We start from the raw sequence: 18001 nt of genomic DNA on the forward strand, positions 1-18001 counted from the left end.
GATAAGCTGCACAATAATCATCCAACCCAGTAAGGACTTGATTCACCAACCTTTGGAAAGTGGCAGGTGCATTCTTCAAACCAAAGGGCATTACCACAAATTGATAATGTCCTCCTGGGGTCGAGAAAGCAGTTTTGGCCTTTGCACTCTCAGCTAGTCTGATTTGCCAGTAGCCTGCTGTCAGGTCAAATGTGCTCAAAAACTTAGCAGCTGCCAGTCTGTCAATGAGCTCATCTGCCCTAGGTATTGGGTGGGCATCTGTCCTGGTGACAGCATTGAGACCTCTGTAATCCACGCAAAACCTCATCTCTCTCTTACCATCTTGGGTGTGAGGTTTTGGCACAAGAACTACAGGACTAGCCCAAGGGCTCTCTGAAGGTTCAATGACTCCCAGCTCCAACATCTTTTGTACCTCAACTTTTATGCAGTCCCTGACATGGTCAGGTTGCCTGTAGATTTTACTCTTCACAGGCAGACTGTCACCAGTGTCCACCTCATGGGTGCACCAGTTTGTCTGACTTGGGGTCAGAGAGAACATATGTCTGTAGGATTGCAGAACTTGCCTGCAGTCCTGTTGCTGATGGACAGTGAGGCTGTCAGAAAAGACCACACCATCAACTGAGCCATCATCAGGGTTCTGAGTCAACAGGTCTGGGAGAGGGTCACTCTCTTCCTCCTGCCCCTCATCTGTAGCCATGAGTAGCCCCATGTCTGCCCTGTCAACATATGCCTTCAATCTGTTGACATGAAGCACCCTGTGGGGGCTTCTGGGAGTCCCAAGGTCCACCAAGTAGGTGACTTCTCCCTTTTTCTCAACAATAGTGTGGGGTCCAGACCATTTGTCTTGGAGTGCTGCTGGGGCCACTGGCTCCAACACCCACACTTTCTGTCCTGGCTGGTAAACAGTCAGTACAGCCTTTTGGTCATGCCAAGCTTTTTGGAGTTCTTGGCTTGCCTCAAGGTTTTTAGAAGCCTTCTTCATATAGTCTGCCATCCTGGAGCGGAGACCAAGTATATAATCCACTATGTCTAGTTTGGGTTGTCTGAGAGGTCTCTCCCATCCTTCCTTCACCAAACACAGGGGTCCTCTTACAGGATGCCCAAACAAAAGCTCAAAAGGGCTGTAGCCAACCCCCTTTTGTGGGACCTCTCTGTAAGCAAACAGAAGGCAGGGTAAAAGGATGTCCCATCTTCGCCTAAGCTTGTCTGGTAATCCTTTTATCATTCCCTTTAGGGTCTTGTTGAATCTCTCAACAAGCCCATTGCACTGTGGGTGATAGGGTGTGGTGAACTTGTAGTTAACACCACACTCCTTCCACATTGCAGTCAAGTATCCTGACATGAAGTTGGCACCTCTGTCAGAAATGACCTCCTTTGGAAAGCCCACTCTGGAGAATACTCCAAGCAGGGCCCTTGCCACAACAGGAGCTGTTGTGGTCCTCAGGGGAATTGCTTCTGGGTACCTGGTGGCATGGTCCACTATCACCAGAATGAATCTGTGCCCAGATGCTGTTTGTGGGTCCATTGGTCCTACAATATCTATGCCCACTCTTTCAAAGGGGACCCCCACCACAGGTAGTGGTATGAGGGGGGCCTTTGTGGTGCCACCTGATTTGCCACTGGCTTGGCAGGTGACACAGGAGCGACAAAACTCCTTAGTATCTTCTGACATATGGGGCCAGTGAAAGTGAGGGACACGCCTGTCCCAAGTCTTGTTCTGGCCTAGATGTCCTGCAAGGGGAATATCATGGGCCAAGGTAAGAAGGAAGCCTCTGAACTTCAGTGGTATGACCAACCTCCTGGATGCACCAGGCTTGGGGTCTCTAGCCTCTGAATACAGTAGCCCTTCATCCCAATACACTCTATGGGTACCTTGAGCATTCCCTGCAGCCTCAGCAGCAGCCAGCTGTCTGAGGGGTTCAAGAGAGGGGCAGTCTAATTGAGCCTGCCTCAGATCTGCCCTTGAAGGTCCCCCTGTCCCAAGAAACTCAACCTGATCAGGTTCAAGTTATTCTAGGACAGTTCCTTCAGGGCTCTCAGAATCATCCTCCTGGGAGGGCTGATCCACCACCTGAGGCAGGGGGGAAGGCACAGCCTTAACCCTACTGCTCTTTCTCTTGGGTTGTGACTGGTCCATAGTTTCAGGATCCAGCATTTGTTCAGTGGTGCACTTTTTGGCCTGTGACCTGGTCACAGCAAGGACATGTGCATCTATCACCAGCATTTCTGCATGGGTCCTATACTCCAATTCAGACCAAACTGAAGTTTCAAGATCATTGCCCAGTAAACACTCTACAGGAAGGTCTGAACTAACAACAACTTTCTTGAGGCCAGTTACCCCTCCCCAGGAGAAGTTAACAATAGCCACACTATGGGAGGTAGTGGCATTGCTAGCGTTGGTCACTAGGTAATTCTCACCTAGTATGATCTGTCGAGGGTCCACAAAAGCAGGTGTCACCATTGTGACACTAGCCCCAGTGTCCCTGTAGGCCTGAGCCATTCTTTGGTTGATAAAAGGAGTCTGTCTGTACTTGCCCAGGTTACTGGGGCCTACAGTAGAGGACAAAGCTAAGTCCCCATCACAGATCAGAACAGCCTGAGTAGGTACTCTGACTAGGCCAGAATCCTCCTCAGTTCCCAGGGTTAACCCTACTACACCCTTTTGCTGGGAACCACCACTTACAGCTGGACTAGGGGGTACAGTTGCCTTAGGGGCAATGGTGGCTGGGGGCTTATCCTTTTTGGTGCACTCACTAAACCAATGCGAGTTGGACTTACAATAGTTGCACCATGGTTTCTTTTGGCCATCTTTCTTTTTATCCTTTTTGGGACCACCCTCCCCCTGAGCCTTTTGGGGGCCTGGTGAAGACTTCTGGTCTTTTTGTTTCTGATCATTACCCTTCTGGTCTGCCTTTTTCTGATCACCGCCCTGGTTCTGGTTTTTCTGCTTAACTCTAGTCCTGACCCATCTATCTGCCTTCTTTCCCAATTCTTGGGGAGAAGTCAGATCAGAATCAATCAGGTGTTGATGCAATAGCTGGTTTTGACAGTTGTTAAGTATTTGCTCTCTCATGATCAAATTATACAATCCTGTATAGTCCTTAACCTTACTTCCCATTAGCCAGCCTTCCAGAGCCTTAGTGGCACAATCTACAAAGTCAGTCCAGTCCTGAGTCTGTGTCTTCTGGGTATCCCTGAACAACAACCTGTATTGTTCAGTGGTTAGGCCAAACCCATCAATCAGAGCACTCTTCAGGACAGTGTAATTATCTGCATCCTCATCACTAACTGTGAGGAGCTTGTCTCTACCTTTCTCAGAGAAGGAGAGCCACAAGATAGCTGCCCACTGACTTTGGGATACCAGCTGTACTTTGCAAGCTCTCTCCAAAGCAGTTATCCATTTGTGGATGTCATCCCCACACTTGTAGGGAGGGACAATCTTGCTCAGGTTTCTATTATCATAGTGCCTGTCTCTATCCTTAGGGATATTGCTGCCACCAGTGGGTTCTGACCCACTTAACTTTTGCTCTCTAGCCAGAGCAAGCTTCTCATTGGCAAGGGCAAGTTCTTCCCTCTGAATCCTCAGATTAGCTTCCCTCATTCTGGCTTCATGTTCCTTTCTCTCAGGGGAAGTCATTCCCCTGTGAGAGGAAACACTAGAGATGCTAGAGACATGGGAGTGGATGGATTCCCTTGAAGGGGATCTGTCCCTCCTGTTTCTCTGGTTAAGCCCACTTGGGGGTCTGTATGGGGGGACCCCATGCAAACTCCCATGTAAACTTAGGTTAGCATGGCTAAGTCTTCCTACTTGGCCCTGGATGTCTACCTCTCCATCTGAAGCCCCATCTGACTCCTCTGTGGTGGGTAGACCCTCCTCTGTACCTAGGGTACCTGCCTGAGAGGCCCTAAGAGCATCATACTCCTCTAGGAGTTGTCTTAACTGAAGGAGGGTAGGGTTTGCACCCTGTTTTATTCCTCTGGAGGTACACAATTGTCTCATCTCCTGGAATGTTAAGGTATCATATCTAGAGGGGGTCTTCTGCAGACCTGACCCTCCTGAGAGAGCATCTACTTGATCTCCTCTCAGAGACATGATCTAGTGAGGGTGTGGTGTGTGCACCTACCTACACTAGTTGTTTCTACTAAACCTCTCTAGTAGTTGTAGTCAGGGTGTGTTACTCCCTTTAGCCTGCAACTACTAAGTCCAGTAGGACTTAAGTATTATAATCTATGTTATATGTACCTAGACAATATCTGTGTGATCTTTCAATTTAGTATCTCAAGATTACAATGGTATTACAACAGCAAGCTCAGATCCCAACCGCTGCTCACCAATGTGAGAAGTTGGCCTGATGTATGATGTCACTAGTTCTAGTGTACACCTTATATCAGTCCAAATACCCTTATGGTGATTGGTTGTAAAGTCAACCTTATAGACCAGCTATCCTAGTGGTAGCATGGACAAGAGCAGTCTTAGGCTAAACTCTGAATGGCATGTGAAGCCAGCTGTGATACCATATATAATCCCTTGAATACCAAATGAAAGGACACCACAACAGATATATATATAAAATAAAGTGTATTTATTCTAGTCAAACCCTCAGCACTCTTTATGAGATTAGAGGTAAGTACAACACAGTCTTATTTAAGCATACATTAAGTCACACAGGTAAGTAATACAGTTAGGCCCTAGGGGCCACGCAAACCATATACTAAGTAAGTGGTATAAGGACCACTGTCACGGAAATAGAATAGGCCTAGGCCTAGGGAATCGCTGGGGCTACACTACACTAGCGTTAGTTAGGAAGTGGGAGGCCCACGGGATTCGTGTGCAGAGTGGAAACACTCACGCGTAATGCGTAAAAGTCACTAGCAATAGTACAGTTTAGAAAACGATAGATTTAGGACACTTCCGGAGTAGCTAGGAAGTCGAGACTGGAAAACTAGACACTAGGATAGTCACTATCCTGATGAGCACCGGAGTACCCAAGTTACCTAGCCCACAGGCTGCGGGTGCATAGGGGTGAAGATGCGTCGGTTTTCGTCGTCGACTCCTATGGATGGCTGAAGAAAGATGCTGACAGGCAGTCAGTGAAGAGTGTCCGGTGGATCCCAAGGCTGGGATCAAGAAGAGAGGAGACCTGCAAGCAGAAGGGACAGAGTCAAGGTCACTAGCCAGCGACCACGTGGAACCAGGAAGGAACCAGGCGATGTCGTGAAGATTGCAGGTGAAGGTGAAGCTTGTCGCTGCAGCCAGGAGGACCAGGAAGCGTCGAGGACGACCAGGACCAGGAGGCGAGCTGTCCCACAAAGGCTCTTGCTGTCGGCGGCGTCGAAGTTGGACTAGGACTCACCAAGCCTTGGCAAGCGGAACCCACGAAGAACGGAGGACTTGCTTCTGGTGCAGACCAGGAAGGTCTGGGGTGCTTCTCCTTTGCAGAGAAGCGGGAGCCAGTCTGGAGGAGCCAAACCAGCGCAGAAGATTTCCGGGTGCGTCGTCACAAAGGCCACTAGCCAGCGGGCAAGCAACCGGACAGACGCGGCAAGCAGGAAAATGCAGAAGGGCCCCACGCAGGACTCGTGGAGTGTGGGGGGCTGATCTTCGGTGCAGATGGTGCTTGGGGTTGGGGCTTCTCAATCCCCGGTGCACAACTTCGAGGGTGTCTCAGAAGCTGCGCTTGAAGTTACTAGCCACTTTTCCCAGGTAGCCGGTCCCACGTCGCTCGTCGCCTCCACGGATCTCAGCTCTGCTGTGGATGTGGATCAGGGTCGGAGAAGTCTGGAAGTCAAGGCTCTGGTCGGGCTCTGCAGTCGGTTCCTCGTAGAACGTGGGCAAAGCAAAGGGTAGTCTCTTGATGGTGCCTGTTTGCACAGGGTAGCCACTCCTTGGCCACAAGGGAGATTCTTCAGTCTTCTTCTTTCGTCGAATGTCGAAGGTCCAGAGTTTCTGTTCAAGTTTGCAGGTTCAGGATAATCTAAAGTCTTGAGGCCCAACTCCCACTCTTATACTAATCTGGGGGCTGGGATACCTGCTAGGTCACGCCTTATGGGTGGGACCTGGGAGGGGGTGGTTACACCCACTTCCCTTTGTCCAGTTTCGCGCCAGAGCTGGGGCTGGAGTGCCCCAGCGCCGGTTTGAACTGGACTATGCAAGGAACACCTTGTGTGCCCCAGGCATGTCTCATTCCTTTCAGCCCACCCTGCCCCAATACACTAAAGGCTGTCTGGGGAGGTGCTAGCACCTCCCCAAGCAGGAAACCTATTGTCCAGGCCTCCCTGGCTGGGATCACTCCCAGCTGCAGGAGGTCAGACTTGTGTCGTGGCAGCAGCATCCATTTTGTGATGCTGAGGCTTTGGTCAGAGGCTAACAGTGAAGTATGATTTTAACATGTCTTTCCCTCTAGAAGGGGGGGATAATATCCTCATGTCCAGAAATGGCATGGGGGTATTATTCCACAGTGTTAGACACCTTACACGACATGTTTCGATAAAGCCAAACCATAGTTACCATAACCGTCTAAGATTATAAGGCACTTTAAGAGTATATGGTAGGCTATATCATAGAACAGCTATAAGGACTTGGTTCCGAAAGCTGCAGACAGGCTCAGCTCATGCTAGAGCACCATCTCACATGTTACCAAGCACTCTGCCTCCAGGAATGTTAAGGCCTGCCATAGGAGTGACTGATAGGTACACATGTGTCTATATGTAAGTTAGGTATAGGAATACTACACCTAAGCAAGGGGTGATTACACGACCTTGCCCCAGCTGAGTGATCAGCCAGTTGTGTCAAAATGGAAGGCCAGGCCAGGGGTGGCATAATACATGCTGCAGCCCCTGGTAGGCCTAGGGTACACCTATGCCCTGGGTACCTGGGGTACACTGTACAGGGGCCAATAAGGTGATCCTATCCAAATGGGTTATGCACCTAAAGTACATAGTATTAATTTAGAGAGAGAACAGCAGGGCTGTGGGTCTGATTAGCAGGCCCACAGCCACATCTAAGTCGAAAACCAGTAAAGCAAAAGCAAAAAGTGGGGGTGAACATAGAAAGCAGACCCTACTCTCCTACAGCTCCCTCTCTGAACGTGTGGAAGAGGGGTCTGGATTTTAGCATGGGCTTGGAGCTCCCCATATTCGCAGCCAGGGGATGTCCCCGTAAACATTATAAGATATGGAAGCATTGGGCAGACTACAGGGGTCTCCCCTTGGAGCCAGTCCCGGCGGAGCAGGAGGAAGGGTCCTTCTAGTTCCCCTGGGGCGAGGGGGCTTACACTGGGCCTGGGGTCGGAACTGTCTAGGTTATGCTCACACAGGATGTCGCTTGTTGGTTATGGTATGGTGCGGTCGGGGGGTATCCGGGAGTTGGTGGGGGGGGGGGTCGGGGGTCTGGTTTTCAACTGAAGTGCATCTTCAAGTATTCTACTAATGTAAAATGTCAATGATATCATGGTTGCAATGCTTCGGCAGGTACCTCTGAGATTTCAGGGGCCTGCAATTTATGAGTTTGTTGACAAATAAAAACTATTTAAAAAAATTTAAAAAAACATAAAAGGCCTCATTACGATGTCAGTCAGAATGCCCACTTATGATGCGAGATTGGTCGGTCAGAACGACTCCGACAAGCCTGCGGAGGTCTACAAACCGCTATCGTAATAAGCTCCTAAGTGTATGTTTATTCTGATAACTCTTCTTGCTTTAAACAACTGATTTGGTGTCCAGATCATGTTAGATTTGTGTGTGGTACAAAGAAAAATTAAGTACTACAACCATATCTCAAATTTCATTATAACTTCAATGCAAGATGGAAAAATCCGTTCCCGAATGTGACCTGCTATGAACTCTATATTGGTAAGGGACAAGTAGAACAAATGTCAAGGAAAAAACACATGTATGCAATTCCTTAATCTTCTGACAACGGATAAACATTCACTAGTGTGTTGACTGTTTCGTTCCTGAACAGGTTTTTGTAGCACACTTCTGTTTGGCTGAAAAATAGTTTGCTTCCAATTAATGTTTTTCTAAAGTGCCCATCTGAATGACTCTAGGCACATCTCATAAGATAAGGAAACTGAGCCATGAGACATGGTAGACTGTCCAATCTCACACAGCGTGATCAAGTGACGAAGCCATAATTCACCTGCGGGCCTTTTTATGCTAAAGATTGCAACCTGGCTCTAGATGACATCTGCTAATTATTTTTTATTATAATGTTTTTAAACAGTTGTTTGGAGAAATTATGGAGCAGTTTAATGTATTTTTAACAGATTTTTTTCAAAAACGCTATACATTCTGTTTATCTTATTTGGGATGGTGATTTTAATATTACACTTTGCCGGTTTTCAGATTCGAGAGTTTATGGTTTTAGTGAAGGCCATTCACATAACATCACACATTTCTCCCATTCCGCGTATGGTGATGTGCTAAATGACCTGGTTCTCAAACATAATTTGGTTTTTCCGAGCGACGTGTGTGGCTCAGAGAATGCTAGTGTTCCCACGTTCACAGGAAACTTATCAGGAAGCACTATAAATTTGTTTTCTTTGTCATATGAGTTGTGTTTTTATCTCTCTGATTTTACAATAGCCAGTAGATGTGTGAGTGAGTACTAAAATAAGTTACCCCGATAATTTGAAGTTGTCTAAGAATAAAGGCCTTAAATTGAATTCGGAGAAGGTTGACCCAGTAGCCTTCAACCATCTTATAGTAGATAAGACAAGGCATTCCATCTTGACCTGCTTATCTGCAGAGGTGGGTGAGGTCTTCATTTAGTCCGAGTTTTCTAATGTTTGTGACACCATTTCTGATAATCTTATATCTTCTATTTCTTCTCGGGCCAGATCATCACCTCGCTGGTTTAACTCGGCATTCTCCACTGCACACAGAACTTTGATGGGTGCACTGAAAAAATGTCCTAGGGTAGCCTCTGAAGTTAAGTTAGCTAGGTGCTTGTGTAAACAAACCTTAGAAGCAAAGCTTGGGAGGACCTTCAGGAGGCTGGTAAAATGAGAGACAGTACTGAGTTCTGCGAGGTGGTCAACAGATCTTTCTTTAAGGAGCATAATGAATCTAGGATTGATGCAGTCAATTTAATGGAGGCCTGGGTCATGCACTTTACAAAAGTCTTTTTCCCTGCGGATATTCCCTTAGACTAAGACAGTTTCTTCCAATGATCTAGCACACAACCCCCCAATATTCTTTTGATGTTCAGGAGGTGATAACTGCCCTAAATAAGTGTATTGGAGAACCAGATGAGGTCCCAGCTGACTTTTTTTAAAATCAAATCTTCCTCTGTGGGGCCCTCTACTTACAAATGTGTTCAGATCTTTGGTGCATGGGCCTATCCCACAATCACGGAAGTCTACTATTGTTGTCCCAATTTTTTTCAAAAGGGGACCGGTCTCAGGCGTCTTGTTATTGGCCAATTTCCCTGATTGAGTTAAGCGCCAAGATCTTAGGTCGTATCCTCCCTTCTAAAAGATTGGGCCACCTACAAAAAACATTCTGTCAGAGGTGCAATTCGGGTTCAGACAGGGCGTTGGACCATTGTGCAATGCCCGAATTTGTACTTGTTTTGGGGGAAGTATGTGAAAGCCAAGAGAGGTTCTCTGCACCTTGCCTTTATTGATTTAACATACGCAACCGATCTTGTCAAAATCTCTTAGTTGTGGGAGATTATGAGCAAAATGGGAGCTGAACAGGATTTATTGTCCCTTGTAATGCGCCTCCATCAGGACCTCACAGTTAAAATCTGTTACGGCCCCTCAGGCGAATGTTCTCCGAGTATTAGAACAATTAGGGGTGTCAGGCAGGGGTAAATTTTGGCCCCATTCCTTTTTCTGTTTTATATAAATGAAATTAGCGAGTTTTTGACTAGGAACTGTATGGGTCACGCCTCTTTTATTATTTGCGGATGACACAGTTTTAATAGTCCAAACTGCACATAGCCTCCAGCTTCTGTTAGATTTGTTTTTAATTTATAAGGAGGACTTAGGCCTTAAAGTCAATTTGTCATAGCCCTACATTATGACTTGTGGTAGTCCCGGTACCAAGTCAAAGTCTTTTAAGATGTGGGAGTCTGCCTTTTTAAAGGATACAAATTTTGACTATCTGGGGATTTTGTCCAATCAGTCTCTAAGCTGGTCCCTGCTTAACATTGAGAGGCCAGATTTTTAGGAGAAATATTGAAGCCATTTTTAGGATTTGCTAGTAAAACAAATCAATTGAGGCAATGCTGAATATTTACAAGAGCAGAGAACCAACTTATGTGTAGACTTTTATCAGTCCCGGGAAGCACTTCCTCTTTAAGTTGCCATGAAGAACTTGGCATGTAATTCCTGAAAGATGTGATTGGGCTAGCAACTCTATTATTGTGGATGAAAATGTGGTAATCACACAAGAAGCCAGATTAACAAGATCTTGTATTTCCAACTGCCTGCTACTAGATGGGGTAGAACAAATACCATCGCTTAAGTATGTGAAGGTTTCTTTTGAGTGTTTGGGTTTGTCTGATTTTTATAATTCCCCCTTTTAATTGGCCCAAACTTTAAGCCACGTGTTAGAAAAGCGTATCTGGAGCATTTCATAAAAAAACGTCTATATACGGCGCAGGGAATGCAAAGCATTGTAAATTATGCTCGAGTTTCAACAACCCCTGGCTTAGCGTGCTATTTGAGAATGGCTCATATCCCCTACCCATCGTTATTTGCTTTCCCTTTTCAGACTAAGGACCTTGCACTTCAAATTTGCATCTCCAGAAACAGATGCTTGGACTCAAGACCCACCCTTCTGAAGGTGTGCCAACAGCTCAATTCAAAGCATCAGCCATTTATTAGGTCGAGCCTGGCGGGAGCGACCATGAGCTGCTCGCTCTGCGAGGCATGCTGTAGTTGAGCATGCTGTGGAAGCCTCACTTACTCACCTCCCATATTTTTCATTGGCTGGTGTCATTGTCCTTGGTAAACGCTGGCTTCTGATTCATTATGAGGCTTCCAAGTACCGCCTTGGTACCGCCCTGTCTCCATTTGTTGCCGCCCATAAGGACTGGACCTTTTACTTAGCTCCTAACACAGCATAGTGCGTGAGCACTATTTAATTTATTGACAATGGCTGCTGCATTTTTTGTTGTCTGTTCATGCGGAGCGTGGCGCTCACTTCAGGGACACTGCGCTCCGTTTATTTATTTCTTTTCACTTTAATTCGGAGCGCAGTGCCTGCTTTAAGGACGCCGCGCTCCGTTTATTTATTTTTTTACTTTACTTTAACTCGGAGCGGGGCGTCCGCTTCAGGGACAACGCGCTCTGTTTTTTTTTTTACTTTGGCTCAGTGTTCTTGTTTGAAGGTAGAGACCGGAGAAGACACATTGCATTTGGTTAGGGGAGAGTTGAGGGACGAGAAAGGGGTTCGTTAAGGACTGACTAGTTCCTATGTTACTAAAGTATAACCCCCAAACCTCTCCCACATCTTTATTAGCGCTGGACTTATCCATGCAATAATAAGGCTCTATCTGGTCAGCAGGAGTGGGAAAGCTGAGGACTGTAAATGAATTCAGGAGTTTGGAACAGGCACAGCGAACTTGTGTTACATATAAAGCCGGAGCCTACATAGACAGTGTCACTAGCGCAGGGAGGAGTGGGAACCAAAGCGGCCGGGGTCATTGTCTGAAGCTAACTTCTGTGTGACACGGCCTGGCCACCAGCCTGAAAGCCCCCGCTTCCTTGTTCAGCGCTGTCTGAGGAGTTATTGACTCGAGAGGAAGTCGAGGAAGCAGGGCTAATGAAGGACAATGCACCCGAGAGCTGGCTCTTGCAGCTGGACATCATCTGCCCTGCCGCTTCCCCAGGAGGCTGTCCCCGGCTTCAGTACTCTCCTTCTGCAACAAGATCTTGTTCCGCCCACACTTTTAGCCCCCTTCTTCCAAGTCTCTTACTTAATTTAAATTTTCTTGCCAACCCATTGTTCTGCCTACCCAGCTACAGACCACAAGAACCCTGCTCTAGGGCAGTAGTATCTCAGACCCCATTCCGACAAAGGGTCGTCCGAGCAAGGACTGCCCCTTTCATTTGCACTATCACATGCTGTATGACTAACATGTACAAAAGCTCTTTTCATTACACACTGCGGGACAAGTGAAGAGTTAAGGGCCCGGTGTTATGAATCTTTACTAAAACAAGAGGCCTGGTCCCTGGTACATAAGGAGGGGCTGGTGTAAAAAGGTGTCTCGTGTAACACCTGCTTGTCAAAAATAAGAATTTGCAATGCAATCAGTCTCGCATTTACGCGTGTTTAAGCTATTGGCATTGTAAATGACAATGCCTTTTATTTATGTTTTAAAAACCAAAACATAAATAAAAGGCATTGTCATTTACAATGCCAATAGCTCAAACTTGTGTAATTGCGAGACCTATTGCATTGCAAATGGTTGTTTTTGTTTTACCACTTGTACCAGGAGCCAAGACGCTATTTTCTGGCACCTTTTCTACGCAATGCCAATGTAACACAGTACAAGGGCTATTGTTTATGCAGGCACTAGGTTCACTTGAAGTCTGCTTTGTCGTATTCAATTTTATAAAATCAGCATTTTATATTAGGAAGGGATTATGAGCCTTAACAACTGTTGCCTGCCGTTGTGTCTGAATTTGTAACCAGCAATGCTTTTAATCTCATGAAATGTTAAGAATTGAACATTCTTGATTTCATTCGGATCAGCGATATGCATTTTATATACTTTGATTTTCAGGTCTCGCCTACGCAGCGCGTATGCGCCGCTTAGGAGGACCTTTAGCTGTCGTTCAGCTCTTTTTTGAAGCACATACTCGTGCTTGTGGCGGCATACAGCTTGCGGGAGTGCGCAGCGGCGTGCCACAAGCACGAGTATGTGCTTTGAAAAAGAGCAGACTGCGCGAGCACAAGTACTGGTTAATTAACTTTCGCGGTCCCATGGTCGCGCTTGTGTTTCAGCGCTTGTTGATTCGCTTTAAGCTCGAGGCGTGCACGCTTGTTACATACACTCACAAACGCAAATGTTTTGTTGTACGCACATTCTGCCACTAGCATAGCCTCGCAGTTTAAAAAATACGAGACGTTATGCTCCATCTACATACTGACGAGCCCCATCAAATAACATTTTTAATGGTCTCCGCAGGAAGAGCATAAACACTGACGGCGTTTGTTTTGGGAGAAATAAAATGTCTGTCTAACCCACACATACACACATTATTTATTACAGCTTGACCGTTCCCACAATGAGTAGAAATGCTACTCCTAGACCCTGCTATAATACATTTCCAAGAGTGCGGAAATTAGGTTTGATGTAAAAAGCATCAGTTTAAAAGGAAGCTTAACGCAATATAACGCCATTCTTTCCACGGTGAGTTTCACTTTCTCAGCCCGCCATCGTTTAGTAACGCGTCTCAATCTCCCGCCCCTTGGCAGCACGCACGCCACTTTGTACCCCGCTTGTTTGTTGACTGACGGTCTGTTGCAACGTCACCGAAGCCACAGGCATGTTTTGAAAGGGGCCCTTCCACTTGGTCATGGAGTTAAAAATACCGACCATATCTGGCAGTGTGCACGCAGCATTCCCCGGTAACAGTAATGCAGGGGTTGTGATGATGTTCTGAGAGTGAATCAGACAGGCAAAACTTGGCCGCCTCTTTAACGCGTCAATACAAGGAAAAAGCGCCGCTAGTAGATGAATGTTGCCTGGGCAAGGTCGATTAAGATTTCATTAGATCATTGGCATTATGCGGCAACGGTGAACCCACTTGTATGACACGAATAGCTTAGCACTGTATCATTTTAATTAACATTCATACAAAAGGTGTCCTCACTATAAACAATCGAAAGGTGTCTTAAAAAAATCATAAATATTCATTAGTTATTATTGAAAACCTTATTCAGTAACAAATCATTTTGTCTTGCATGAAAGCACAGAAAGTCAAATTTACTATCAACAGCCCATATAAGTCTCAAAGTGAAATACTGTAGTTCATTCATTGCTGCACCAGGGGCGTAGCTACCATTTGTGCAGCAGGTGCAGTGGCGCCGGGGTCCAGAGCCATCAAGGGTCCACTGAATCCTGATAATTGCTGTATTTTACTACTCCAACAGCACTCACAGGGGTCATTTTCCATGGCCTCCTTGCTACACTGCTGTTCGGCACTTGACAGAAACAAGCCTACTTGTGCACACCTTTTGAGAACAAGCATTGGCATAGCCAATAGGTCTTGCCTTTGGGTCCTTATAAGTGTTTAGTCATGCAGCACAATATCCTTGGTGCAACAACATTAACTGTTGCATGGCTAAGCACTTGTAAGGTCCCAAAGGCAAGACCTATTGGCTATGCCAATGCTTGTTAAAACTTGTGGTTTTGTTTTGTGTGCTTTTATGTCCTCTGAGCAAATAAAGCTTATCTTGACTTGACATCTCCACTGTTTCTGCTCTCCCCACATTCCCCTACTTGGTAATGGAAAAGGGTTGACGGCGGCAGAATTTGATTAAAAGCATTAAAAATGTGCAGGCTGCAGGCTACTGTAGAAACGGGTCGAATACGTAAAGGTAGTGGGTGTGTTATGTGACGTCACACTACCCAAACCAATATGGACATTAAACTAACTTCTTGTAGGCAGGCATCTTTTAGTCTTCCCAACACTCAGCATGCAACTGGTTAACAATTCCAGACCTGCTTGTTAACTACCTACATGATTTTTTCATGCCTGTGGTATCGTGTATTCTATTCTATCCTGGTGTGGAATGTTGAGTCTTGGGGCATGTGTGATGCCATTAGTATAAGTGAGCCCTGTCAGCTGGAGTTTCTGTTTAAAGCTGGGGGTTAAGGGGACGGGGGTTTTAATCTTGTTACATACGACCTCCTGGTGTGGTCAATTTACTTATAACTTGTTCCTTAATAAAGTACGTGTTCCTACCGGCCTCCTGGGTTTTCCTACTAGCATGCAGCTTTGAAATGCAACTTGCCACTCCTATAAATACTGCACATGTGCAAAATTGCTGCCCAAAAAAACACAATGTCATTTAAAAACAGTTTTGGGGCAATGGCCCAGCTGTTCAAGAAAAGGACCACGCTGGCACCGCTGGTCTGATGATAAACTGAACACAGTGTTTGAGTCGTTTGCAGATATTTTGTTTTTTTTCCCCCGACGGCCTATACACAGGGAGTTGGAGTTGTAATATCCTGAACTGTTAAATGCAAGGCCCTACCATAGTTGGTCTTGCAATCTGATTTTAGGACAACGGGTACGATCACAGACAGTTCAAGTGGATATAAATGATCTACTTTCATGAGCCTTTTTACCTCTGACGGGCTCGAAATTGCACTGCTAAATTATGGGATTCACTCGGATGGTCCGGAATAACAAGGGTATCTGTGGTCTCGTTAACATTATAAGCAGTGCTTGAAATAGAAATATAGAAGTGCATGTATTCACTATTTAGAGCAGCCGTTTTCTCCTAACTATGGCCTCTGGAACGTCCTCATGCAACAGCTACCAGAATCATTATTTCGAGCTGGAAAAAAGTCAAAAAGTGTTACAAAAACAAGCCAGAGGGATTTAACGCCTTCACCAATTGCTGTTATTTTCAGGCCACAAGTTTTAATCCAATAAAGTAAAGTCCAATCAGCCCTTGATCTTCCCAGATTGGTGCACCGAGTAACGTTAACTTTTATAATAACCTGTTTACGGCGCTCAGAAACGGGGGGAAATAGTGCTATGAAGAAAGACATAAATATCACAACTACAGTACAATAATCCTACTATACAATTGTGTGTTTTTCTGACACTGTATTTGACATCGTGACTGTCTTCGTGAAAATGCCCAGCGCCTTTTCACAACATTACTCACTTCTTCTGTTCACGGGTAGGACAGCTGTCCCGGCTTTTCTCTTTACAGCCACTGGTGAAAACGAAGATTCTGAGCTGTATCTGGGCGTGGCTGGCGGGGGCAAAAGACGGCTGCGTCGCCCTCCGCCCTCCCTGTAAATACCACAAAATACTTTAAATCCGGCTCCTCCTTCAGCAACAAGAGGCAGGAACCGCCGGAAGTCATGGAGAACAAGCACAATAATGTCGCTGTCAGTACGCATGCGTAAAAGAGTGTACACGTCCTAGGTGTACAGCAGACGGCTGCGCATGCTCAGAGAAAAGAATACTTGGTGGCGCATGCGTATGTCAACGTACTACTGTCCTGGACATGCTTAAAGAAAAGCGCATGCGCCCACCAATGATACTGCTAAGCGGCGACTGCCCATGTTGTAAGGACGCTTACAACAGTCTTATTTATTCTTCAAGCTAAATCTAATTAGGCCCAGAAGCGAGCAACACAGACACATAAAGAGAACGTCTGTAATGAATCCCTAACAGCTTTTCCCAATTCGTTCCATTCTGTGCTATATCTCTACAACATTCTACTTTCTTAAAAACTCATATACATGTGTAGAAGAACAATTAAACTGGTATATACAACTCCCTTGCTTAAAAAAAATAAAGACAAAATTCTCAAAAATACAAATATTTCTAATACAACACAAAATCTGAGAAATGTCCTGCAATTTGTACTCTTCTACCTATACTGGAAGTCTTTTAATTAACTCTGTTTATTGGTGTGTCATTACAGCTTTCTTCCTGAGGTTTCACCATAATATCAGATTCACTGTTTTGCTGATTCACAAATGTGGTATTCCTCCTGTCTCAACCCTGTTCATGTTCTCGTCTATCCTCTACTTCTTGTAAGATTGTATTGTCATACCAACCAACATATACTTTCTCCAGTACTTTATTTATTTATCCACAAGACTACTTGACCTGGTTTGAGTAATACCACTGCACTTTTCTTCCACCACCCTTTAATAACAAAGCACTATTTGTTACTTTTGGCACTTGTAGTTGCAAAATACGCTATTTAACCTTTTTGTACTTTTACACCGTGGTGTAAGTAATTTGTGTCCTTTTCTTCCTCTTAATAAATAACAAGCATTGGCATAGCCATAAGTTCTCACCTTTTGGACCTTATAAGTGTGTTGCAATGCAACATATTGTCCTCCAACGTACCATTAAATAGCACAGTAATCTCATAAGTGTACATTTATTTGCGTGTTGTAATTTGAAGCATCCGCTTTTGATATGGTTTATGAATAGTGCATGCACAAAGAGACATGTAACATTCATGCATAGCAAAATTAAACTGATGGCAGTGGTAGCTACAAAGACAGTCAGCACCTCTGTTACCGTTTTGCACACGTTTTAACTCACTTGTCTTATGGCGTGCTCAATGTTAAAACACTGTGCCATCCACAATGTCCCCTTGCGCAGAAGCAAAGCCTCTAAGCACATACAATCTTAAACATTAAACAACAGAGCACAGCACCAATATATGGAATTTCTGACCACCTCAGGTCAGACTTGTATTTTAATGTCCCATGTACAACATAACATGCTCCAATCCTAGGACCAAGAAATAAGCAGCATATATTTGTTTGTGAGAGTTGACACGTCGTTGTAGAAACTCCACAGCCGACACGTGTTTCGTCGTAGGAACAACTTTTTCAAGGCTTGATAAAGTAAGTCCGTATAAGCAGTCAAACGTATTCTCTGGAGTAATGAAAACAATTATTTCTCTTTATCACGACTAAGTCAAAATCTTTAGAAATGTTTAGTAGTCGGGACATCCACGTAGGCACTCAAAAACTTCTCTCTTTCTTTAGTCAATATTGTAAACGTAGCTAAAACACGTTTTTTAAGATTATGGCAGGAATCCAAACAGGTATCTGTAATCCTAAGTAGTTCGACAAAAATTGTCATCCGAAGTTCCTTAGATAAGAGATAAGAAGGTCGGTGTATAACAGCTATATAAGAATCCAAAATCTTAGCGTTATCCTGTGACGAGAGAGAACAATATAATGGCCTCTCCACTATTCTTTATCTATCCATGAATAACAGCATCGCATGTAGCAGCGAGGGGAAAGTGGCGCCACTATATTGTTCTC

General features: G+C 45.2%; 1 protein-coding gene across 1 annotated transcript in view; it reads right to left on the reverse strand.

The window, feature by feature from the left end:
- The window catches only part of LOC146800026 (uncharacterized), a 139092-nt gene extending 122990 nt beyond the window's left edge, over positions 1-16102 (reverse strand). The window contains exon 1 of the mRNA XM_085623699.1: positions 15862-16102. Within this exon, the coding sequence (XP_085479825.1) occupies positions 15862-16102 (241 nt within the window). The remainder of the gene's footprint in view (positions 1-15861) is intronic.
- Positions 16103-18001: the final 1899 nt, after the last annotated feature.

Source organism: Triturus cristatus, chromosome 8, assembly GCF_964204655.1.
Source record: "Triturus cristatus chromosome 8, aTriCri1.1, whole genome shotgun sequence".
Taxonomy (NCBI): Eukaryota; Metazoa; Chordata; class Amphibia; order Caudata; family Salamandridae; genus Triturus; species Triturus cristatus.